Raw genomic sequence first — 22834 nt, forward strand, 5'->3', positions numbered from 1 at the left:
TGCGGATTGGGGGGAAGATCGTGCATAGAATCTTGGGGTTTCGAGTGCTGCGCATAGCCGTGAGCAGCAGCAGCAGCAGCAGCAGGTATTCACAATGACGCCAATCAGGTACACATTTAGACAGATAGACATGCAGCGGCGCGATCACCACGATATGCTCGACACAACCACCCAATCTTCCTCCCCTTCCTTCTATGATCCCCCGACACATTCTCTCCATCGCCCTCTTCCCGACAGTCAATCACCTACTCCCTCACGGCATAAACGCTCGCCTCCCCCTTCGCCATGTAGTCGAAACTCTCCTCACTGGTTGCCGTCGCGGGCGAGGGCGGACTGGGCGTATCGTCGCCTTGCTCCCCCTCCTTCTTCCCACCACGCAGCGCACCTTGAGCATCAGCCTTAACGCTAGCGCCCTCCGCCTCTTCCCCGATCCTCTGGCTGACATTATTCAGCTCCCCTTCCCAGAACAGACCGTCGCCCCACTTGCGGCCCATCTTGCCAACGTGGCGCTTCCACTCACCTCCGATTATAGTAGCGTTGCTTTCGTCATCGTCGGGGCCGATCATAAGGGTGCGTCTCTGCCACTCGCCGACAAACAAGCCATCAGGATCGACGTCGGCGCGCACCTTCAGCCAGGCCTGCATGTCGTCGCCGTACATGTCTGCAATCTCCTGTTTCGATGTCCACTCAAAGTTCTTGGCCCAGTGCGGCCGGCCGCCCAGGTCGCGCATCAGCCACTCAAAGGCCTGGTAGTAGCGTTTCCAGCAGGGCGGGTCCTTGCCGTAGGGCCGGTAGAGCGTGGCGTTGAGGTACAGGGTGGGTTCGTGCTCGTGCAGGGGGTCGAGGTAGGCGCGGACGCCGGTGCGGTTGTTCTCGGTTTCCGTCGTGGAGACGCGCACTTCGATGGGGCAGTGCACCCAGACGCCGCCGGGGGAGAAGGGGATGCCGTGTTGGGACTGCGGTTTGTTGTGGATCCAGGCGTCGAGGCGCGTGATGGCTTCGGGGCCGCGGGAGAGGGGGAGCGCCCATTCGTTGACGAATTGCGAGTAGAGGCAGTCCATGAGCAGGCCTTCGCGCGCGGGTTGCACGGCGGACATGGTGTAGTCGCCCGGCCGAAAGCCGTATTGCATGCCAAAGATGAGCCATTCGACGGTGGGGAGGATACGGGGGATGTAGTGGGCGAGGTAGAGCAGGTTGTGGTAGAGGTAGTAGCCGAAGGCGCCGCCGTAGAAGGTCGTCTCGGGGGAGCGGAGTGGTTCGGTGGTTTTGGTGGCGGACCAAATGACTGCACGTTGTGAGTAGGGCATCCACCAGACGCGGGTGTATTCCTGCTGGGTCCAGAGATTGGTGGACCATCTGGCCAGGACGGAGGAGAGCGAGTGCAGTGACTGAGTCCAGGAGATGTTGAAGTCCGGCACCACCTGCATGGTGATCTCGACGATGATGCCGAGGGAGCCAAGGGAGACGAGCGCGGCGCGGAAGAGTTCCGGATTCTTGTCCGGGGAGCAAGTGATGAGTTGGGAGTTAGAGAGCAGGAGTGTCAGGGAGAGAATGGACGAGGATATCAGGCCGTGCCTTAGGGACGAGCCATGGGTGCCCGTGGCGATGGAGCCGGCCACAGACTGCACATCGATACTGCCGAGGTTAGGCAGCGTGAGGCCGTGGCCTGCGAGCTCGGCGTTGAGGTCGTGCAAGGAGATGCCGCCCTCAAAGCGCACGACGCCAGAGGACTGTAGGTCAAGCACACGGTTCAGATTGTCGAGGTTGATGAGCCATGAGGAGGTGCAGGTGATGTCCGAGGGGGAGTGGCCGAAACCGGTGACGCAGAGTCGCTTGCGCAGACGGCGGGCGAGGGTGACGATCTTCTGCAACTCCGGGACACTGGCGGGCTGAAAGTAGAACTCTGGGCGGGAGAAGAAGGTCTGCGCCCAGGTGTGGTGCAGGTAGGCGGTGCGCGGGTTGAAGGGGACGCTGCTGTCCAGGCGGGACAGTTCCTTCTGGAGCTTGGCATCGAAGGTGGCAGCGGCGGTGTCGCCTTTGTTGGGGGCGGGAATGGGGAGGTTGGGGGCTGCCCAATCCATATTGATGGAACTATTGGTGTTCTAGTGTACGCGACGCATGGTGCAGAAGCGACGGAGGAAAGGAAGCATGTTGGTGAAGTTGAAGTCGTGCCATCGGATCGACACGATTTCGGTGACGCGAAGAAGGGCACGAGATTACATAATACAATACTGCCCTCCAATTGGCCAGGTTATAAGATCTAGACCTCCCCACTATTCCACCACATCACCACTTCATCTCTCCTTCATTACCACCCACGGTTCCGCCATAGACTCCGAGAACGTCTCCCATGTAGTCCCACGCTTGGTCCACTCGTGTGTGACGCCCTGATACATGACAGAGCCCTCCTTCTTGCCGGCCACCGACTCACGAACAAACTCAACCACGCCCTCCACGCCCCTCGTGCGATCCGTGACCTGTGTATCATCAGCGAACACCCAGCGGAAGAACAGACGCACCTCCTTGTCCATCCGCCACTGCACCGCATGCTCGTGTGTGAACTTGCGCGTCGTGCTGCCATATTTGCTGACCAACCGAGGCATCAGGAGGAACTCGATGCACTCGAGCTTCTCCAGGCCACGGGTGTGCACCAAAGAGGCCCATAGCTTCTTCAACTGACCCGTCTCCGTCTCTACGATCTTGTCCCGTACCAGCGCCGGGATGGCCTGCACCCAGTCCGGGTCCCCAAGCGTTTCAAGTTTCACCAGCATTGCGAACGGCTGCACCTTCTGATATATCTGGCCTTCGCCCGAGGATCTGCCCGCATGGCCTGCGCCAACAGTCGCACCGTGAAGTTATGGTACCACGCGCCGAGCAGCGCGCTCGAGAGGCCCCGCGCATCCTTGACCGCCCGCTTGGGCACCAGTCCCTCGGGATCCCACACCGGATTGTGCACGTGGCGCTTCTGCTCGAGGTACTGGCGAGCGAGCAGCCTGTCGCGCGCGGGCCAGCGCGGATTAATCCTGTCCTGGCCGTGGTAGGCGGCCTTGAAGTCCTCGTACGCGTCTCTGGCGTCGGCGAACCGTCCTTCTCGGCACAAGTCTTCGTGCTCTTCCCGCTTCTGCACGACGGAAGGGTCTCGCTCCCGAGAATCTCGCCAGTAATGCTGTTCCTTGCCTTCCTCTGGGAAGTACTCGTGCACCACGCCCATCTCTCGACCCAGCCTGCGACGCTCGCGCGCATGTACGGCCAATTTGGTCTCCATTTCCACCGCCTGCTCGTGTATTCTGTCCGCCCTGGTGGCGTAGTCGTCTTGTGTTTTCTTCTTCATTGCGAAGAGCTGCCGTGACTTGGGCTTTGGTCGGCGATGCAGTTGCCCGGCGCAAGGTGACACTTCATTCTTTATTCTTAAAAGAGCTCGGTTCGAGGACAATGCAGGCGTGATGCTGTTGCACAAAGAAGACTATATGGACTGACAATGGGATGACAATGGGAAACGACTGGTATTCTGGGCTTTGTCTGCATGCTAAGACACAGCAGAGTTGAGCACTTACCCATGGTCCACGCTTCTGAGGAGAAAACGGGAGATGGTGGCGCGTGCTGAAGGAAGGCGAGGAGAGACGAAGCTCTACGGTATTTCGATGAACATTTTGGGCACACGTATACTATAGGTATATCGCCCTACACGTATTAGAAACCCTGTCGGGCACGCCACTTTTCCTGCCACCCCGGGTACCACGGCGACTCTTCCAGTGTCTTGGGCTCCCAGCCCTTTTCAATGATGCCTTGCTCTATCTGCTCTTTCTCATAGGCGTCAAGCGCTGGAATTACCACATGTTCGGTGTGCCACGTATTTTTGTACTTCATGAGGTTTTCTTTGCCTTCCCGCAGGACCTTGAGAATGAGGCTAGGCACGTAAGGCTCATCTCGGAAATCTTTCACCGGGGTGAAGACGGCCTTGAAATTGAACACGATGCTTGCCGATAGGGGTAGGCGGCGGAGTGTTTGCCAATCTACGCGCAGATGGCAGCGGTCGACGGTCAGGTCTGGAGACTGAAAGTCACGGTACTTCTCGTGTGGGTCTCCTGGAGGCATGTACAGTGGCTGGTCGACTTCAAGGCCCCACGAGCCACGCTGGATCGGCTTGTTTGCAGGCATCTTGGTGAAGAATCTAGTTGTAGGTCAGTAACTTGAAGCGTCCAACGCGGTCGCAAAAGGCGTACCTGTCCATGCTGAATTGCATCTTCTCCTTGTAATCCGGAATTGGCGCATGTATTTGATGCAGCTGGAGCCCAAGCTTTGTGCCGACGTTCCAACCCAAGGCCGAACAAATAATGCCCGCTCGGAGGTGATAATACCCTGTATCCGGATTACGAAGCATTATGCCAAAATCCTCGGGAATGTTGTCCAGAAGGACCAATATCGGATGCTTCTTGCTGACATCTTGCATTGTGCCAAGAATCTTGTTCTCGAAGATCTTCTTGTCCTGATCGAGGGTGAAATAGTGAGGATAACGAAGGGTCACATATTGCAAGACCATCTCCATGAGCTCTTTGCAGGCGAGCTCGGAGCCAGGCAGCCACGCAAGCACCGACTCGCCATGCTTCGCATAGAGTGCCTTACGCTGAGCGATACGGTCTTTGTATGTGTTTTCCAGCTCGATCCACCAGTCTGGCTCCAACTTGGTCAAGGCTGCGGATGTCAGACTATGGAGAAGTCACCACGGGTCGGACTTACACATGGTCTGATGATAGCCCCATCTGAAGGGACGATAAGGTCGCGGAATGGCCTTGTTGATATCAAACTCCGTGTACGGTTCTGGTTTAGGTACACCACTTAGTAGCGAATAGTCAGGGAAGTCGCCGAGGGCTCTGACTTCCTTGACAGAGAAGCCGCTGGCGATGTACTTTGACTCATCACAGGTTCGGAAATCTTCTTCCCAGCCTATAATGTTATGCTGGAAAGTCTTGTCATCAAAGTCAAGATCACCAAGTTGTTCGCGTTGGGAGGGTGTCAATGTAGGCGCGATCTGCTCGAGAGTGTCGCGTGGGGATGGCGGGAAAATACTGGCATACTCGTTGGATCTGGGTGCCGCATTGGTAGGGACCTTCTTTTCGGGCGACAAGGATCGCGGGGGTGTATTTGCCGCAGAGGCTCGTCGTCCTCGGATTGAGAACCTTCTGGCGATCAACTCGCGTTGGCGCTGGCTGAGACTGAGGTAGGTGACGAGGCCGAGGCACAGAGCCAACCCTGCCCAAAGAGCGGTCGCCTCGTTCATGGCGCGGAAGCTCGGTCAACAGAAGTGACGGGAGTTGTTCAGAAGACTCTCAAAGACTCTCAGATTCGGCTTGGGAGTGAATATAGATACGTGCTGGGCTCGGATACGGGAGCAAGCACGTGTGCGCGGGATACTTGGTGCGGGAAGTACACTTCGGGATTTCCACAGCGGAAGTCGGAGCTTCTCAACACGAACGAGGTTCCTCCAGCGTGAATGCCAATACAAGAAGCTGATTTTGATTCTGAAGGCGATGGAATAGTATGGCGGGTGTCTCCGAACAGTCACCTTATGAGGATGTTGACGGTCTGTACCACCGGCTGTATGGGCCGGTGCAAGGGTCGCTGTTGGCTGAAGTCAAGTACGATGCGTTCACCAAGCGTGGGAATCAGCCGTGGCAGATCCACACATCGAGAATGTCCTCCACCACACAGAGTGCTTTGTGCTGATAGATGACAACGCTGACCATTGATAGGGGAGAGTCTGGTGCCTGGACGATACCGGTTGGGGGTTAGTGGGGTAGCGTTATCAGCATCTTCCCCGCAGACATGGCTGGGAACAGACTGCCTAGTTGAGGTGCGGTTCGCGTCTCAACGAGGCTCACTGGTTGGTCAGAGCGTTTGAGAGAATGAATCAAGTCGAACATGTTGCAGCTGTAGCAGCTGTGCCAGCTGTCACGCGTCTGGTCCTTCTCCGCGTACTGGGTAGTATTAACAAAAGACTGAGCACCGCAGATCCCGGGGCTTAGCGGCCTGTGATGGCTTCCGGTAGCAGCAAGCGATGGGACTGCTTTCAGACGAAGATCGAGGCATTGTAGCCTCATTCGCTGGCAAAGCAAGTGTGACGGCTGGAGTATGATATGGGTAAAGGGGGGTTCAGGGCTCACATGTTGACCGCCGCGTGGCATGTCAAAGTGGCACAGTGACTCCAATGGTTACACAAGCAGTGCATATCGACAGGCCCAGCGGTGCGAAGTCTCTCACACGCAAACCGACGTCAGACAAGTTCATGATGGAAGTTGACCGGCGACGTCGCAAGAAGCAGCAGCGACGTGAACGCCTTGTGGGTACTGTGGGACCATGCCCTAACCCTATGATACATTGAGCCTCGGTTGCCTTGTAAGCAGCCACGTCCACCCCTCAAGTGGTACCTAGAGTACCTTGGGCACGGCGTTACCTTGCTTCCTTATCCTTAGAGCCTCAAGACACCAGAGCATCTGTGTAGACACAGAGAGCGTTCATCATGTCGACGGTCAAGCGCCTCAAGCACCTCAACCAGGACTATCCCGAGCCAGATCCAGCGGCTCCATCCGTCTTCCAACGCGGTAAGACGCTCACTCCACACCGTTCGACTTGAAAATGACTACTGACAGCTCTCTAGACATCTACGCCTCCCTGCGAGCGCCATCTTACTCCACCAAGCCAGCACAATGGGAAGCCGCCGCCAAAGCATCCGTTCCCGCCTCCAACTTCGGCTATGTCTTTGGTAGTGCCGGCACCGCCTCGACCCATGCCGCCAACCTGTCTGCCTTCCACAACTACCGGCTGCGCCCTCGCATGCTGGTCAATGCCACCCGAAGGGACCTCTCCGTCAACCTCTTCGGCACCGCCTACCCACACCCCATCCTTGCCGCCCCAGTCGGCGTCCAGTCCATCATGCACTCTGACGGCGAAGAAGCTACGGCGCGCGCCTGTGCAAACCTTAAAGTTCCCATGATTCTCTCCACCGCAGCCACCCGATCCATTGAGCAAATCGCCGCTGCCAACGGCAACGGCAAGCGCTGGTACCAGCTATACTGGCCACGACCGCAGCACGAGGAAGTCACCGCCTCGCTACTCGGCCGCGCCAAGGCCAACGGCTACGAGGTCCTGGTGGTGACACTCGACACCTTTGCCCTTGCGTGGCGTCCAACCGATCTGGACGACAGCTATCTACCCTTCATCTACGGCGAAGGCTGTGCCATTGGCTTTACCGATCCAGTCTTCGACGAGATATTCCAAGAGCAGCAACAGGAGGCTCGTCTTAATGGTGGCCAGAAGCTACGCGAGGTAATGGATATTTTGCGTAGGCCCGGCAGCGTCTTCGGCGCGGCCAAGGTTTTGCGGAATCTCCGCAACATGCCCAAGGCGCGGGAGTGGCTGTCGGTGCTCAACTCGGGCACTTACCGGGAGTGGAAGCACTTGGAGATATTGCGCGGCCTGTGGGATGGCCCGATCGTGTTGAAGGGGATCCAGACGGTCGAGGACGCACATTTGGCTATCGAACATGGTGTAGATGGGATCATTGTAAGCAATCACGGCGGTAGGCAGGTTGATGGCGCGATTGCTAGTCTGGACGCACTGGCAGAGATTGGAGCCGACGAGCGAGTCAAGAAGAGTGGCCTGACTGTCCTCTTCGACAGCGGGATCCGAACAGGAAGCGATGTGCTGAAGGCGCTAGCACTGGGTGCGAAGGCTGTCTTGATCGGGAGACCCTTCATGTACGGGCTGGCTATGGGCGGCCAGGCTGGCGTTGAGCATGTGTTCAAGTGCCTGCTGGCGGACACGGACAACATGCTCGGAAACATCGGGAAGAAGAGTCTGGGCGAGCTGAGTCGACATGACTTGCAGGTCCTGAGGAGGGAGGCGAGATTGTGAGAAGGAGAAGCGGTCGCATATACATTGTGAACGTAGCTGTGTAGCTTTCCTAATATTTCCGAACCAGCGCTTCTTGTCGTCAATGGTAAGCCGCATTTATTCTTGTCGCGGCGAGTATTGTCAATCTCAGACAAAGTGTAGCATCGACGAAGCACATCGCTTCGCCCACGAAACCTTTCCCACACACGTGAAGCGAATCTTCTTTTCCTCTACTCTGAACCCCAAAAAGCCCGCTCAAAGATCAAGCCTTGACATCCACCACCCCTTCCCTCGTCTTCAGGCTCACCATCAGCGGATCCTTAAACCACAACAACCACATCTTCTGCCCCTCCAACCACCCATCCCACACCGTCCCCGCCCCCGCCGGCTTCTCCAGATCAAAGCGCCACAGCAGCCTCGACAAGACCAGCCTCATCTCGGCCCTCGCGAGATTCATGCCGATGCAGTTCCTCGGGCCCGCGCTGAAGGGCTGGAACACATTGTCCGGGTTGTCGTTGGCGAATTCCTGGGGTCGATCGGGCAGCCAGCGCTCCGGGAGGAATTCCAGCGGCCGCGCGAAGTTGTAGGGCGAGTTGTAGGCGATGATGTGCGGGATGCTGATGCGGGTGTTTTCGGGGAGGAAGACGCCGTCGACGGTGTCACCACCAAGGGGGATCTTGCGCGGCACGGTGAGGCCCACGGGTGGGTAGCGCCGCATGGTTTCTTGGAGGGTGGCGTCCATGTAGGGGAGCTTGTCCGGGGTGACGGAGAGGAGGTTGATGGATGACTCGTCTGCGAATGTGGTCCGGACTTCGGCCGTGACGCGCTCTCGGACGGCGGGGTTTTGCAGCAGATGGAAGACGACGCCGCTGAGGAGGGTGGCGGTGGTTTCGGATCCGGCGAGGACAAGATCGCCGGCGCAGCTTTGCATTTCTTCGATGGTCGTGCCGCGCGTCTCTGGCGAGTGCAGGTCGACGGGCACGGTGTGTATGTCGTGCTTCAAGACGTGGTCTGTCGGGCTGTCAGCAGCAACGCGTGGCATCCGAAGGGAAATGGAACACACCCCAGAAATCTCCGCGGTCCTTGCCGCGAGCAACTCTTCTCTGTAATTTATCGACCAGAAAGTCGAAGTTCTTCCGTCTGTCCTCCATCATCTTGTTTGGGATTAGGTGCATGAGCAGGCCAACCACGCCCCATTGCTCCGCCATCAAGAAGATGACGGCAGCTTTGAAGCCTTTCAGGACAAAATCTATCCATTCGTGAGTGGACTGCGACTCCAAGCAGCCAAAAGTCTCGCCAAATGCAAGATCGCCAATAACGTCCATGGCAACGTTAGCGAGCCGAACTGGTAGCAAGGATGCAAATAATTACCGAAGCTCGTCCAGTGAAACCACTCAGCCATATCCACCGGAGCGATATTAGCACGCTCTGTCAGGCCGACCATGAGGAGATTGACGAAATGATTGATCCGATTCTCCTGTTCGCGGAGCCCTTGTGCAGAGAAAGCATGCGCTAGCATGCGGCGTTGTCGCCTGTGCTGGCCTCGCGTTGGGGCAGTCAATATGCCGTGAACACCATTGAGTCTATGCCCAAGGTCGGCCTTGGGCATCTCTAGTCGGCCAATGCGAGGGCCATATATCTCGGCCCAGCTTTTGCCCTTGATGGTTGACACTTCACCGGGGGCCACCCGTGCGACCGGACCATACTTGTCGTGAAGCCAACGAAGGTGCTTGTGATGATTTCCTCGGAGACGAGCAATGTCCAGGGGGAGTCTAGAAATGGCATGCGATACTGGTCCGGGATAGACTTTCAAGGGCGATATGTAAAGATTGTAGATTGTGGCGTAGACGAGCCCGCCGATGAGGCACACTGTGGCCAGCAGAACGGCATTGGCGATGTATCCTGCCATATCGGTCTTGTCTGTTGAGGATTGTCCGAGTAGAAAGCTTTTCAGCCCGGGTTTGAATCTGCCTGTAGATGAGAGAAGACAAATACGGCGCAATGCTGACATGGGTCAGGCCCAAGCCTGAGAAGCGCCTCTCTTAAATGAGTCGGGCCAAGGTCTGCCCGTCCTCATGTCAGCAGTGTTATTCTCACCAGAGGTCCACGCGATATATGCCTCCGTCCAAGACAGCGTTGCTTGTAGGTAGCTGCAGAGGCACTGTAAGGCCCCCTTTGGCTACCGCGTACGTTGCGGAAGCGAAGAGGCCAAGTCGTACTTATTCCACGCATGGCCAGCCAGGTTGCCTTGTGAGGCCAGCCGGGCTCTATGTTCGATGGCCAGGCTCTGACTGATTACAGACCTGTGTCAGCTTAAGGATCTCACCGTGCTCAATCAATGCCATCATGCCCTGCGATCGCATTGAGGGTCGCATTTTAGATCACTTGGCATTTACCATGCAGCCAGGACCTGAACTCAGCAGCACACTGAAGCTCACGCCCTCCGTCCTGAGGTTTGCTGTGTTACTTGTTATGGTAAGTGTTTGCTCTTTTGATATCAGGCATTTCTCTCGGCATGAAGTGAATGCTGCAAGAGAGTGCTAGGTTGGCAGCGAGGATGGTCGGCGGAGGGGATGCACCCAGACTCCGGTGGCCGACAGGGCCAGATTCCTTCTGACACTCGACGGGGTCCTGGACAGGTTCGAATCAACGGCAACCCGGGTTGTCTTCACACACGACCCAAGTCTACCACACCCATTCATGTACTCACCGGTAGCATGATGGCAACCGTATACGAGTCGGCGCATAGACTCACCATCCCCACCAGATGGCGGCATTCGTTCCTCGCCGCGCATTCCCTCATCTCTCTTCGATCCCACGATCCTACTACTTAGGCCATCATGCTGCCGGCCTCTCGCGCATGAAGACTCTGCTTTCCAGCATCGATCTAGTGATTGAATGCCGCGATTACCGCACACCTCTGTCCTCTCGCAACCCCACATTTGAGCAGCACCTCGGTGAGCGCCCGCGCCTCATCGTCTACACCCAGCAAGATCTCGGGAGCAATTACACAGCGGCAGACACTGCCAGGGAACGCATAGTCGCAAAGTGGTTTCAACCAACGCCTACGCTCTTCACGTCTTCCACGTCGAAACAAGGCATCCGTTCCATCCTAGACTTCTGCCGCACGCATGCCTCGACTGCCTCAAACTCCCATCTCTTCGGCACACGAGTCCTCATCGTTGGCATGCCCAACGTCGGCAAGTCCACGCTGCTAAATTCCCTGCGCCAACTCAGCCTCAACAAACGCAAAGCCTCTCGGACCGGTAACCAGCCTGGCGTGACCCGCAAGATCGAATCCGCAGTCAAGATCATCCAGGGCGAGGAATCCGAGGGCGATGCGGGCAGCGTCTACGTCGTTGACACTCCCGGTGTCTTCGTCACGTACGCGCCCGACGCAGAGAGCATGCTCAAGCTCTGTCTATGTGGCAGCGTCAAAGACACGATTGTCCCACCAACGACGGTGGCCGACTATCTACTCTACCACCTGAACCTGCACGACCCATCCCTGTACGCCATGTTCCATCCAGAGCCAACGAATGACATTGGAGTCGTCTTGACCGGACTCGCACACAAGCAAGGGCGGCTCAAGAAGGGCGGCGTGCCCGACTTCGATGCGTCAGCGCTTCAATTCATCCAACGCTGGAGGGCTGGTGAGATGGGCCGGTTTGTGCTCGATGACGTGACCGAGGAGGGCTTGCAAGATAGGGACAACATGCTGGAGGGTCTGGGCGGCAGTGTGAGCCAAGCTAGAAAGGAGCTCAAGGCCCAGAAGCGAGCCGCTGCTCAGCTGAAGACCTGACGGAGCGTCAAATGCAGCGACTGGTTCATGTTGAACTAGGCAAGCGCGCACCGGCTTTGCAAAGTTGAGAACCCGATGATCTCAAGGACGATATGATGACGCTTCAAAAAGGGCTTGTACATTACACTAGAATAGACGATGGAACGCGTGCTCGCCATGCCACGCCCATGCATACACTGTACAACATAATAATCGTACACCAGCTTTCCAGAACAAACACATACAGAAGAAAACCTTTCGGTGGCGTTCGTCTTCCCTGCCAGACATAATCTTAGCCGTGAATTCGTTCATACAACTACAGAAAAGCGAGGAAGGACTCCCGTCCCCATCCATATAATTCGGCGACTTCAAACCTCCCACCCATCTCTCGCCCACCCCTTACCCCAACTCCCCTTACTCGCCGCGCCACCGCCGGTGCCACCGCCACCAGCGTTTATCAACCAGGGCCTCGTCTCCTTTCCATGGCCCATCGCCCTCTTGAAACCCGCATTCCAGCGATCCTCCACCTCCATGAGCACCGCCTGCTGCGGCTGCGCATACGGTGGCGGCGGCACCTTGGGCTTGGGCCTTCGACCGCGTGGCTTCGGCGCTGACACAAGCTTGCCGCTTCCACTCGCCGTGCCGCCGCCGGAGCCTACGGGACCGCTCTCGGCCTCTTTGACGATGGCGCGGAGTTCCTTGTCGTCTGCGGTGATTTGCGCGCGCAGGTAGGCCAGGGACGAGGCGGAAGGCGATGAGCTGCTGAGGGACTCCATGACGGGCTGTCGGGGAACGTATTCGTACTGACTGAGGTCAATAGGCGATGCGGGGATGATGGATTCGTCCAGCTTGGCGGCGTCGCCCTTGTCGAGGAGCTGCGAGATATCGAGCGACTCGCCTACGGGGATGGGCGTGGGGTGGCTTGGGGTCACGCAATTCATGTCGACCTCTTTGCGAAGGACGTGGTCGATGTCAACGGCACTAAAGAAGGCGCAGCTCTGCGGCAGATCATCGATGCCCATTTGCTGCGAGAACATGGCACGAGTCCAAAGGTTGGCGATCTGGAGTGCCATGGCGGCTTTGTATTTGTCGGCGTCTTTGACAAGATAGCGGATTTCGTCGTGGACAGTGATGGCCAACCTGGCTTGGAGATTGAAGCGCCGAATTAGGTAGTCCATGGAAATGATGAGAAGATGTAAGTAGTCGACACCAGAGGACTGAATCGCCCAATTGATGCGTGAGGTCATGAAGCCACCTTGATTGATGAAACGACGCATAAGAGCCTCAGTGATGCCGGCACCGAGAACAGGCGTGCGTGGGCGTTCCTGCTCAGCAAACTCTTCGAGCTTGTTGAAAACGAAAGACTCGGTGCCGCCGCGCCAGAAGGTGCCGGGACCCAGAGCCTTGCGACGAGTGCGCGTGCCTTTGGTCTCCTTATAGAGCTTTTCTGCAATCTCCGTCGTTTGCTTCTCGGTGAGAGTTGGGTTGAATTGACGGAGCAACATTGAGGCAAACTTCAAGCCGGCACCATAGATCCGTCCGTAATTGAAGACTTTGGCGTCGTTGCGTGAGATTCCAAGGATCTTAGCAGTCTTCGAATGAAGATCTGTCCCAGCGGCTTTGGTGCCTTCGAGAGTCATGAAGCCTATGGCGTTCCCGCCATGAAGCTGGAATTGAGCGTCTCCGACCAGCGAGGCAATCCATAGCTCTTCACTATCGACATCGGCGCCAACGAAGACGTGACCCGGAGGCGCCTTGACCATCGCCTTGAGCTCTGATCCCACCCGGTTCTTCTTTGCGTTGGAGGCAGTGAGCCAGGTGTTCTCCACGGCTCGACGTGTAATCGTGCCCATCGGGATAACCTGAGGCAGTATGAAGCCTTGCTTGGATTGCTTTCGAGTTTGATCGAGATCAGACTCATATATGACCATCTGCGATCGGATACGGTCCCGCGCCGAGATCCAGTATGAACAGGAGGCATTCATATCCAAGGCTTGTTTCGCCAGCTCGAATCGCGACGACAATGATCCAGACTCGAAATACTGAAGGTAGCCTTTCGCAAGTGGCGAGACGCAACGCGCTGTTGGACCGTCCTTGTGTGGTAGTTTGAAGTAGGTATGACGAGAATCTTCCTTTAGTGTCAAATTCGTTTCCTCTGACATATCGGCCCTGACCATATTGCTGTTTTCGTACTTGGCCTCGTCTTTGAGAGGAACTTGAAATGTCCAGCCATTCTTGTCTGACCAAGTCAAGGGATATCCATCCCAGGATAGCTTCAGCAGGAGAGGAGCAATACGGGTCCTGACCGTCAAGTTCAACGGACCCTTACTGGAGGGAAACAGATCCCGGTACCAGTTGGGCATCCCAGGCATCTTCTGTCTAGCGACTGGCACCAGTGGATCACCCTTTTTCTTCTGCTTCTTGTATCTGATTTCTTGTCCGGCCCAATCCAGCTGGGCCAGCCATGGGTCATTATTATACACTTCTGGTTTGTCTTTGGTCTTTAGCGCTTCATCGCATAGCTGAGACAGACGGTCTTCAACGGCCTTGAGACGCTCATTGTAGGTCGCATCGGCATTGTCGAGATATTGCTGCCAAGTTTCGTTTACTGGTAGAATGACGGAGGATAGGTGTCTCAGAGCGCCGAAGCTCACAGGATGTGGGCAGACCTCGAGAAAATTGGGGAAGACCTTAGTATAGACTCGATGAGTGATTGACACGTCGGCAGCACAATAGTCAAGGAGTTCATCCAACCTGACGGCGATGACATCTCGGTCGAGTTCGCTGAAGTAGTCGCGCTGGGCTTTGTCGATGGTTACACCGCAGTGGAACTTCGCCACATCTCGTAGAGAATTCACAGAGCTTCGGCCGACCCAAAGCTCTTCCTCTTCTTCGCTGAGCATTTTGCTCTCCAGCATCGTCTGAAGCTCAACTGAATTGTGGTCACTGGACATCTTGTCACGTAGGTCACGGTTCTTCTTGTGCTTCATCCAAGTAGGTCTCTGTCGTGAGCACATGCCATTGACCGCAACATGCAATGACATGGTATCAATGAAGAAATTGCGCGACTGCTGGAGGTCATACTCTTCCTTTACACGTGCCCGATCATAACCGATATTATGACCAACAACTATGCGCGGCTTCGTGGGATCGCCGAGTGGGATTAGTTGTCGATAATCTTCGGTCTCTCCCAGCAGCCACGGTGATATCCAAGCATACCATGCCGTAGGACTTGCTGCGCAGGCCATAACGGCATAGCTGTTGTTCTTCCACATGACTTCCACATCGAATGACAGCATCTCCTCGTTGGGTGCATCCACCTCCTCGGTCGTCATGTCACTGTTGTACTTGGTCCAGCCACTTCGTCGAACCCATTTTCGTGGACGCTGAGGAGGGTTTGCCCGCACGAACTGCTTCGCTTGGGAGAGAAATGGTTCAGAGGCATCCAGACCCAGTCGTTGGAAATGCTCGTCTAGTGTATCACCTTGGAGAGGCGGTGCTTCAAGGCCGACCGGTGGCGTATCATCTTGGTTCTTCCCCAATAGGTCGTGCCTTCGCAGGTGGTCTTTAGACAAGTCCACCAACTCTGGTCGCGGTACGAAAGAACGGCCTGGGAAGATCTGCGGATGGACGCTACTGCTCAGTTGTTGGACTCCAATGTCATTGAAGCGTGCCTCTGAGGGTCGCGATAACGTCTTGGTGTCCGCTGTGGCCTTCGTGGGGGCATGTTCAGCGTAGTGGCGACGGAGGATGGCTGTCGCGCGACAGGCAAAGTAGGGGTTTATCCGGAACTTCTGCGATGTTCTGATGTAGCCGCGCGCGCACTGGCCGGAAGCTGGGGCCCAAAGCATGGCTGGCGCACTATCACCGTTGATAGTACATGAGGTTGGACGACTGTCGATGGCCTTCTGCTATTGGCCTCGATGCCAGAAGGGTCAGCGCATCATCACTGTACACAACTCCCAACCCTCCCTTTGCGGCTGCAAAACTCAGAGACCCCTGTTCAGCGCGTATCGATAGGGGCGTGTCGACACGCTAAAACAGATTGGCAATAGGTGGAGGCGAAAGCCCGGAGTTAAGGACGAGGCGTCGGAAGGACCGATTGGGGTGGGACGACATCACTAAACTGCTTCTTTGAATGAAGAATCCAGAAGTGCCGTACACGCAGAGGGAGCACGATTCACAGCGTTATTCCATTGTCTTCTACTCCGAGCATTGTCCTCAAGGCCATGAATCTAGTTTGAAATGAGCTCCTCGCCGCCCCATGCCTACATTTCCTTCCCCTCTCCTCCCTCTCAACACCCCGTTGCCACCTCCCGTACGGGCCACTACAACGCTCCTCGAGAACCCTCGTCTGCCCAAAGGAGAGGGCCACTACGCCTGCCCTCCCCTCGATTGTTCCGAGACATTCTGTCTTCAATTCCAGAGCCTGTGCCACGACGGCAGGCGGTCCTGCCCGGTCCTTCATCCAATATGCCGGAGGAATCCTTCGCAGGTGCGATTCAGCGAGCAAGTCGAGCAGTTGCCAACGCTGAAGAGGCCTTTCATTCAAGAGGAAGCCACGCAGAAAATTTCATCGATCTAACCCGAACGCCCTCAAATGAGCTAAGTGAAGTGCCAGGCACGAGCCGGTCACAAGTGAACGGTGAGGCTGAAGCAGATTATATATCAACTACCACACATCCGCATGACGTTCCTCGTCACTCACGAACCCAGCGTTTGTCAACATCGCTTAACCAGCCTGTCTACGGCTCTGGACCTGCTGCTGCTCCTCCACAGCTACCACTTCCGTGGATTCAAGAGCCACGACCTGATCCTGACGACTCGCTCGCCCGTGTCCGAGCCCAACGTGACCGTGCACAACGTGCGCACATATTTCAGGCCCACGCTCGAGGCCTTTTCGGGAATTTCCAACAATTCTCCTCCGAACGAGACGAACGAGCGGCGATTCGCCGCCAACGGGAAAACCACGACGCCTGGCTAAGGACTCAGGCTCGAACAAGGCAGCTCCAAGAGGAACTTCAACACCAGGTTGAACAGGACACCATTTTATCATCTTCACAGTCACCCTCTCCAGAACCCGAAAATACGCTATCTTCCGGACCAGGTTCACCCGACACACCTCCATCGCTTAAGCCTGAGATGAGAGCTACCGGGCTCGAGGCCACCGAGATCGAAGCCATTGATCTGACCGCCGTAGATGACATGGTTGGCCTGAACGATGTCATTGCCAAACAACGCGCTGATGCTATTGCGTCGCAACGCCCCGCAGGAGCAACCGAATCTGGCCGTACCACCTTCAGCGCTTTCAAATGCCCCATTTGCATGGATATTCTAGGCCGCGCTACCGTCACCAAATGCGGCCATATCTTTTGCCACAAATGTATCATCGACACCCTGAAATGGTCCGCAGACCAGCATAGACAAGAGCACCCAAATCATAAGATCCATCCAGGGAGCTGCCCAGTGTGTCGCCAGGCGCTACAAATCAAAGATGTAAAGGGTACCGGTCGAACTCTTGTCCCTCTCCGGATGAAAAAATTCTCCCTGAAGCGAAAGCGAAACGATAAGGGCAAAGGGAGAGCAGATGAGATCGAGGTGCAAGGCGGTCGGCCGCCCAAGAAGAGGCAGGTAGCTAAGGGTAAAGGCAAGAGAAGCGCGACGACACCTGCTCCGAAGCGCGAAGGCACGGATGATTTGTTCGGCGAGTTCACCAACGAGGATTATGCAAGTGGCCTGGTCCAGTAGCGACTTCGACTGGCCTTGCGCAATGAACCCTGGGCAAAGGGCTACAGGTCTCGGGTGAGGTCACACGAGGATGAGGCGAATCGCAGATAAAGCGATTGAAAAGTCTTTCTGTCGGTCTGACAGATCGCTACTCTTGCTTGGAGATTGGACTTGCTGAGCGATAGCGTTTGGCGATGATACACATTCCATAGCAGCGAGCCTCCCACAAGGGTACTTTTGACAGAATGAGCTACGAAGACCTCGAGCATTGGGGTTGCTACCATCGATTGTCTCAAATTCATGCACACATTCGTGTCATTGTCTCCCATTCCCTAATCCCGTGTTGTAGTTGTCATCGCCATCGCCATCGTTGTCAACGAAGTGACAGCCTTGGCGAGTCACGTGACTGTTCTACCTTAGACCTCTTCAACTTCTCCTACTACTCTTCATATCCCACACACATCAGTGCTTCTCCAGACCTACGCAAGCCGCTGGGGAGGTGGAGTGTCGAATCAAAACCCATCGAGTCCGTGCTCACTCTGCCATCAAACCAGATGAGCTGGCCCCTCGAAGAGTAACCTCAAACAATTCTCCGGTCTGATATCCGAATCATCACAGCATGGGGAACCGCAAGGAGCGCCGCGCCCAAGGCTCCTCTCAAGCCATCACCTCGGCATCCGACATCCCCTCGATGCGGCCCTCGGATGACCCCCGCAACAGCAAGAAGCCCGCCAAGACGCTCCTCGACATCGCCGCCGAGCGACAGGCCATCCAGTCCCACCTCCCCGCCGGCCCAACACTACGAGAATCCAACGTCGTCAACGTCACCATCGACGACGACGGCAATGTGAGGACCCTCGATGGGAGCCCCTTACCCAACGGCCTATCAAGCACGACTCAGGATGGGAAGGTTGTGGCGCAGACGGGCTCCGACGGCATCGTGACGGAGGAGGATGGAGTGGCGGAGATCCCACCCATCATGGACACGCTGCTGCTCAGCCTGCCGCTGAGCGCTGTGCACTTCACGCTCGCGGTGCTGACGATGCACCAGTACGCGCAGGAGCTGAGGATGCTGCCGCTGCTGTGGGACACGATATTCATTGCGTTCCCGACGCTGACGCTGTTGGTTCACCTCTTCCGCGGGCATGTGCTGCCGGTGCGGGTATCGGACGGCGTGCGGACGGCGGTGCTGGTGCTGCGGAGCTTGGTGTATTTGGCGGTGGCGAATGCGGCGGGCTGCTATCTGCTCATGCTGACGAATGATCGGGGGTACTACGCGGTGATGAAGAAAGCGCCAGCGGTAGGCACGGTGTGGGTCTGGGCGGTGCTTGAGATGGGGTTGGTGGGCGCCGTGGCGGGCGTGGCTGGGCCGGCGGCTTTTGCGTGGTGGAGGGGGTACGGGTTGTAGCAGGGTTGGTTGTATAACAAGAGTAGATAGATGTTGGACATATACAAAATTGGGGGGGGTATTTGGAGCCGACAAAAACATGATCTAACGCCAGCCAGCGTCCCAAGACTCATCCATATTGCAAAGCCACGGTAGAAGCGGCCATGCTTGCCGACAAATGGCCACCACAGATCGCAACCGCACGGTGGCCCCCTACAACTTCACCTCCCCAAGCCCTGCAACCACTCCGTCCCCCTGACCAACAAAGACCAACTCCCGACCCTATGCATAAACCTCGGCACCGCCCTCTCCATAGGCATCACCACCCCCTCCTCCCTCCGCACCCACATCCACGTCTCGGTACTAAACACCATCCTCTCCCGCTCCACCCCTCCCTCCTTCTTCCCATTTCCTCCTTCCTCCCCCTCCCCCTCACCCTCCTGGGCTCCCACACCAATAACCAACCTCCCCTCCACCTTCCCCATTCCCATCTCAAAACACACCCACCCCTTCTTTCCCTCATCCTCAACCCCCCTCTCCAAAACCCTATACAACCCACAAACCACACCCCCCTCCTCAAACGGCAGACTCTCGATCCAATCCCGCTCGAAACTGCGCCGTTGCTCGCGCCCGCTCATCGCCCACAGCACGTACGCCTGCGGCGTGCGCGAGAACAGCGTCAGCGTGTGCTGCAGGTACGCGGTCAGGAGGTCGTGGGTCGTGAGGGCCGGCGGCAGCGACGAGGACGGGACCGCGAGGGTGGAGATGTCGTAGAAGATGTTGTGGGCCGCTGGGTCGGTGAGGAGGGCGGGGGGGAGGTTGGCTTTCAAGGCGCCAAGACCGGGCAGGGAAGGGCTATTGCTGGGAGTTGGAGTTGTTGTTTTTGTTGTAAAGATGGACTTGGGTGAGGAGGAAGCAGAGGTGGCTTTTCGGCGCGCGTCGTCGCCGGTGAGGGTTTGGTGTGATGTGATGCGTGCGGCGAGCTGGCGCTGTAGGATGGCGAGGCGGAGGGTGGGGACGGCGATGAGGAGGGTGGTCGCTGTTGCGGCGATGAGGAGCGGCGAGGGCCGGGAGAGGCGCGCGAGCAGATTGTCGAGGGCCGTCATGGCGAGTTGGCTTGAAGGTAGTGCCTTGAGGTTCTGCAACTGTTGAGTGGGCTCTGAGTTATACTGCTGGATAAGACTGCCGACGTATCGAGGACCGTCTTCTGTAGCTTGTTCTGTTGCCGAGGTAGCACCGACGTATCAAGTACGACGCCAGGATGGAACGTCGTAGTCGATACTCCTCACCGCCCAGCTTGTTGAAACAGTGGACAACGCGCAGGAAAATTCAGCGAGACGAGTCTTGTAGAGTCATTGCAGATAATTATCGTGGATACAAAAGAGATTCGGGCGGAGAGCAGCAATACAATTCCCGCCCCCACGAATTCACTGCCTGATGTGGCCTTGGCGACCACCCCCACGAGGTCGTGCCACGGTTCATACCTCATTATCGGCCCTCACACGTCCACATCCCTGGGACCAAACTTCTGGAAATGCTCCTCATAGCTCTCCCAGGTCTGGTACGGGAACTCGGTCGGCCGCGTGATGGGCACCAGACTCTCGCCTCGCTTCGCAAACTCTTTGAGCCGTTGTTTCGTCAGCTCCCTCGTCTTGTTCACACTGCCCTACGCGTCAGCTTTCGAGGTCCATAGTCTCTCACACAGCTGGGCTACTGATTTCCACTCACCTATAGATCTTGACTCGATGCGCCGAGCTCGTCACGTGGAGGCCCCAGTTCCCTATTGCTCTCGTTAGCCACCAAGGTCTCGAAGACACCAGATCAGAGAGACAGGCGCGTCCCGAGGGAACAAACTCACATGTATTTCGCACCTCGGTCGGCTGTGTATTGAGCGAATTATCCCAGCATCTCACCACAATCTCCAACCAGCCCTCGACATCAACCGGCAAATCTAGCCACCACGTGCGCCACGCAAACTTGTGCTTTTCAGACAGGTTTTGCGGCGGCACCGCGTACCAGCTAAAGCCGCCGTCACGGCTGACCTCGACGCGCTCCGGCCAGCGCCCGCCGCCGCTGTACGCCCAGCCGTTGACTTTGACCGCGCCCGAATGCACAACCACCTGCTTGTTCATCGGGCTCATGATGGCCGAGCTGACGGGCATCTCCTGGATCTGGATGCCGTCTGTCCAGCGCTGGTTGTGCTTGCCGACCTGCTGGTTGAAGTACAGGTATTCCCTGCTCTGCACGGGCGCGCTGGTGGGTTCCTTGAGGGCTCGGATGCGGTACAGCCACTATCACGAGTCGACATTAGCCGCCATGGCCACTCCGAGCCAGCGGTCCCATGTGGCATGGGTATACTGTAGACTTACCTTGACGCTCCTCGCCCCGATATATCCCATGACCACGGCCCTGACAGGCGCGCCATGAATGCTCGGCAACACCTCCCCATTCATCTCCCAGGCCAACATGACCTCATCCACCTTGACCTTCCCCCACGGCACGCTCACCGCATAGTTCATGACCTGGTTCTGCTTAAAATACGTCTCCGCCCCCACCAGCTCCAGATGCTTGCCCCCGTCCACCAACCCGCCACACGCCTTGATCACCTTCTTCAAACTCACACCCACATACTTGGCCGTCCCAATCGCCCCCTCCGCCCACGGCGCATTGATCATCTCATCCCCCTCCCCCGCATACAAGCCAATCTGCTCGATCCTCCTGGTGCCCGAGCACTGAATCGTCACCAGCCTCTCCATGCGCGGGAACCTCGCCTCATCCATGAGATCCCTGAGCGTCAGCTCCTGCGGCTCCTTGACCAGGCCATCCAACTGCAGGCTCCAGCGCTCCGCGTCAATGATGGGGATGCCGCCGTGGTTGCGCACAAAGTGCAAAGGGTTCGGCGTTACGGGTTTCTCCGTGACGAGCCTCTTGGGCGGCTCGCCGTTGTAGGGGAACTGCAGTAAGTGCAGCATCTGCGGGTGTTTTTCTTTAAGGACCGTCTCCCAGGATTCTTCGGGCACGTTCTTCAGGGGCCCGCCGATCGCGCGGTGCCAGAGCTTCCAGCGGATGCCTGTTGAGACGGGTAGTGTGTCAGCATGCTGATGGTCTTGATGTGGCAGAGAGGGAGAGAGCTTATCGAGGGACGAGACTGGGGCCTAAGAAAGGGCATGCCATAGTTGATGGAGGGAACGCGTCTACTTGCCTTCCAGCACCGGGTTCGTGCTCGGGATAACTTCCAGCTGAAACTCCGGCGGCGGCGGGAACGTCTGCGAGATCAGAATGCTGTGCGCCTTGGCCTTCTTCGCGGGATAGTCTTCCCACTCGATATACCTGACGGCTCACACATTAGCCCAGACTACCCCCCTGTACATCCCCCTTCCCTCCATCGTTCGTGCTCTAAAAACAAATCGATCTAGCCAGTGGGCTGCGGACGGACAACATACCCACGCCACCCCTCCTTCTCCTCGGCAAACACCACCTCAGGATCCTCGTCGAACTTGGCGATATCATCCGCCTTCGCAGCAGCGCCTGCGCTCTCCGCCTCGCTCTCCGACTCGTCCTGGATGGAGAGGTCCAGCAGCGGCAGCGACGCGGCAGTGAGGCCCTGCTCGAGCTTCCATTCGTCGCCGGGCTACATGTGTGGCCGGGATATCGTCTTAGCATACTTTCTTTTCGTCGCCTTTCTTCCAAGAGGTTGAAAGCTCTCGAGAGGATTGGACAAGACCTACCTGTACGAACGCAGGCTCCCGGGCCGGATGATCGCTCTGCATGGTCGTTTATGCTATCTACTCTCTGCTTTCTGCTGGTGGGTAAGTAAGCTCTTGCCAAAAGTCCTCAGTCTCGAAACGCAGATTTTGAAACGACAAAGCATGAGAGAGAGTCGGACTTCGCGGGCAATAAAAGCAAAAGCTTGAACGGCAGTCAAGGATAGAAGAGGAGCCCGGGGGTTGTATCATTGGTGGTTGGTTCTGCAGGCAAGTGAATAATGGATTATGGCAACTCGTATAAGGCTCTTTCCAGCACGGAGCTAGCATAGCAACAGGCATTCC

The 22834-nt window shown here is 56.9% G+C and overlaps 10 protein-coding genes across 10 annotated transcripts; 4 read left to right on the forward strand and 6 right to left on the reverse strand.

Moving 5' to 3' along the window:
• Nucleotides 1-245: 245 nt before the first annotated feature.
• HMPREF1541_03799 (uncharacterized protein) lies at nt 246-2081 on the reverse strand (the record flags this gene model as incomplete). The annotated part of the gene is made up of 1 exon (XM_008718147.1): nt 246-2081. The coding sequence occupies one exon, from the start codon at nt 2079-2081 to the stop codon at nt 246-248; it is 1836 nt and encodes a 611-aa protein (XP_008716369.1).
• A 1609-nt stretch (nt 2082-3690) lies between these two features.
• Nucleotides 3691-5278, reverse strand: HMPREF1541_03800 (uncharacterized protein; the record flags this gene model as incomplete). The annotated part of the gene is made up of 3 exons (XM_008718148.1): nt 3691-4171; nt 4224-4692; nt 4738-5278. The coding sequence occupies 3 exons, from the start codon at nt 5276-5278 to the stop codon at nt 3691-3693; spliced, it is 1491 nt and encodes a 496-aa protein (XP_008716370.1).
• A 1239-nt stretch (nt 5279-6517) lies between these two features.
• On the forward strand, nt 6518-7911 carry HMPREF1541_03801 (uncharacterized protein; the record flags this gene model as incomplete). The annotated part of the gene is made up of 2 exons (XM_008718149.1): nt 6518-6599; nt 6656-7911. 2 exons carry the CDS (start codon nt 6518-6520, stop codon nt 7909-7911), a joined length of 1338 nt encoding a protein of 445 aa, XP_008716371.1.
• Nucleotides 7912-8152: 241 nt separating this feature from the next.
• On the reverse strand, nt 8153-9799 carry HMPREF1541_03802 (uncharacterized protein; the record flags this gene model as incomplete). Its single annotated transcript, XM_008718150.1, has 3 exons — nt 8153-8901; nt 8954-9235; nt 9262-9799. 3 exons carry the CDS (start codon nt 9797-9799, stop codon nt 8153-8155), a joined length of 1569 nt encoding a protein of 522 aa, XP_008716372.1.
• Nucleotides 9800-10657: 858 nt separating this feature from the next.
• Nucleotides 10658-11692, forward strand: HMPREF1541_03803 (uncharacterized protein; the record flags this gene model as incomplete). Its single annotated transcript, XM_008718151.1, has 1 exon — nt 10658-11692. The coding sequence occupies one exon, from the start codon at nt 10658-10660 to the stop codon at nt 11690-11692; it is 1035 nt and encodes a 344-aa protein (XP_008716373.1).
• Nucleotides 11693-12039: 347 nt separating this feature from the next.
• HMPREF1541_03804 (uncharacterized protein) lies at nt 12040-15522 on the reverse strand (the record flags this gene model as incomplete). Its single annotated transcript, XM_008718152.1, has 1 exon — nt 12040-15522. One exon carries the CDS (start codon nt 15520-15522, stop codon nt 12040-12042), a length of 3483 nt encoding a protein of 1160 aa, XP_008716374.1.
• A 394-nt stretch (nt 15523-15916) lies between these two features.
• On the forward strand, nt 15917-17419 carry HMPREF1541_03805 (uncharacterized protein; the record flags this gene model as incomplete). The annotated part of the gene is made up of 1 exon (XM_008718153.1): nt 15917-17419. The coding sequence occupies one exon, from the start codon at nt 15917-15919 to the stop codon at nt 17417-17419; it is 1503 nt and encodes a 500-aa protein (XP_008716375.1).
• Nucleotides 17420-18017: 598 nt separating this feature from the next.
• HMPREF1541_03806 (uncharacterized protein) lies at nt 18018-18806 on the forward strand (the record flags this gene model as incomplete). Its single annotated transcript, XM_008718154.1, has 1 exon — nt 18018-18806. One exon carries the CDS (start codon nt 18018-18020, stop codon nt 18804-18806), a length of 789 nt encoding a protein of 262 aa, XP_008716376.1.
• A 200-nt stretch (nt 18807-19006) lies between these two features.
• On the reverse strand, nt 19007-19891 carry HMPREF1541_03807 (uncharacterized protein; the record flags this gene model as incomplete). The annotated part of the gene is made up of 1 exon (XM_008718155.1): nt 19007-19891. One exon carries the CDS (start codon nt 19889-19891, stop codon nt 19007-19009), a length of 885 nt encoding a protein of 294 aa, XP_008716377.1.
• A 392-nt stretch (nt 19892-20283) lies between these two features.
• On the reverse strand, nt 20284-22555 carry HMPREF1541_03808 (uncharacterized protein; the record flags this gene model as incomplete). Its single annotated transcript, XM_008718156.1, has 7 exons — nt 20284-20446; nt 20514-20565; nt 20644-21076; nt 21155-21883; nt 21998-22115; nt 22229-22416; nt 22514-22555. 7 exons carry the CDS (start codon nt 22553-22555, stop codon nt 20284-20286), a joined length of 1725 nt encoding a protein of 574 aa, XP_008716378.1.
• Between the last annotated feature and the right edge of the window lie 279 nt (nt 22556-22834).

The sequence above is a fragment of the Cyphellophora europaea genome (genome assembly GCF_000365145.1).
Source record: "Cyphellophora europaea CBS 101466 unplaced genomic scaffold supercont1.3, whole genome shotgun sequence".
Taxonomy (NCBI): domain Eukaryota; kingdom Fungi; phylum Ascomycota; class Eurotiomycetes; order Chaetothyriales; family Cyphellophoraceae; genus Cyphellophora; species Cyphellophora europaea.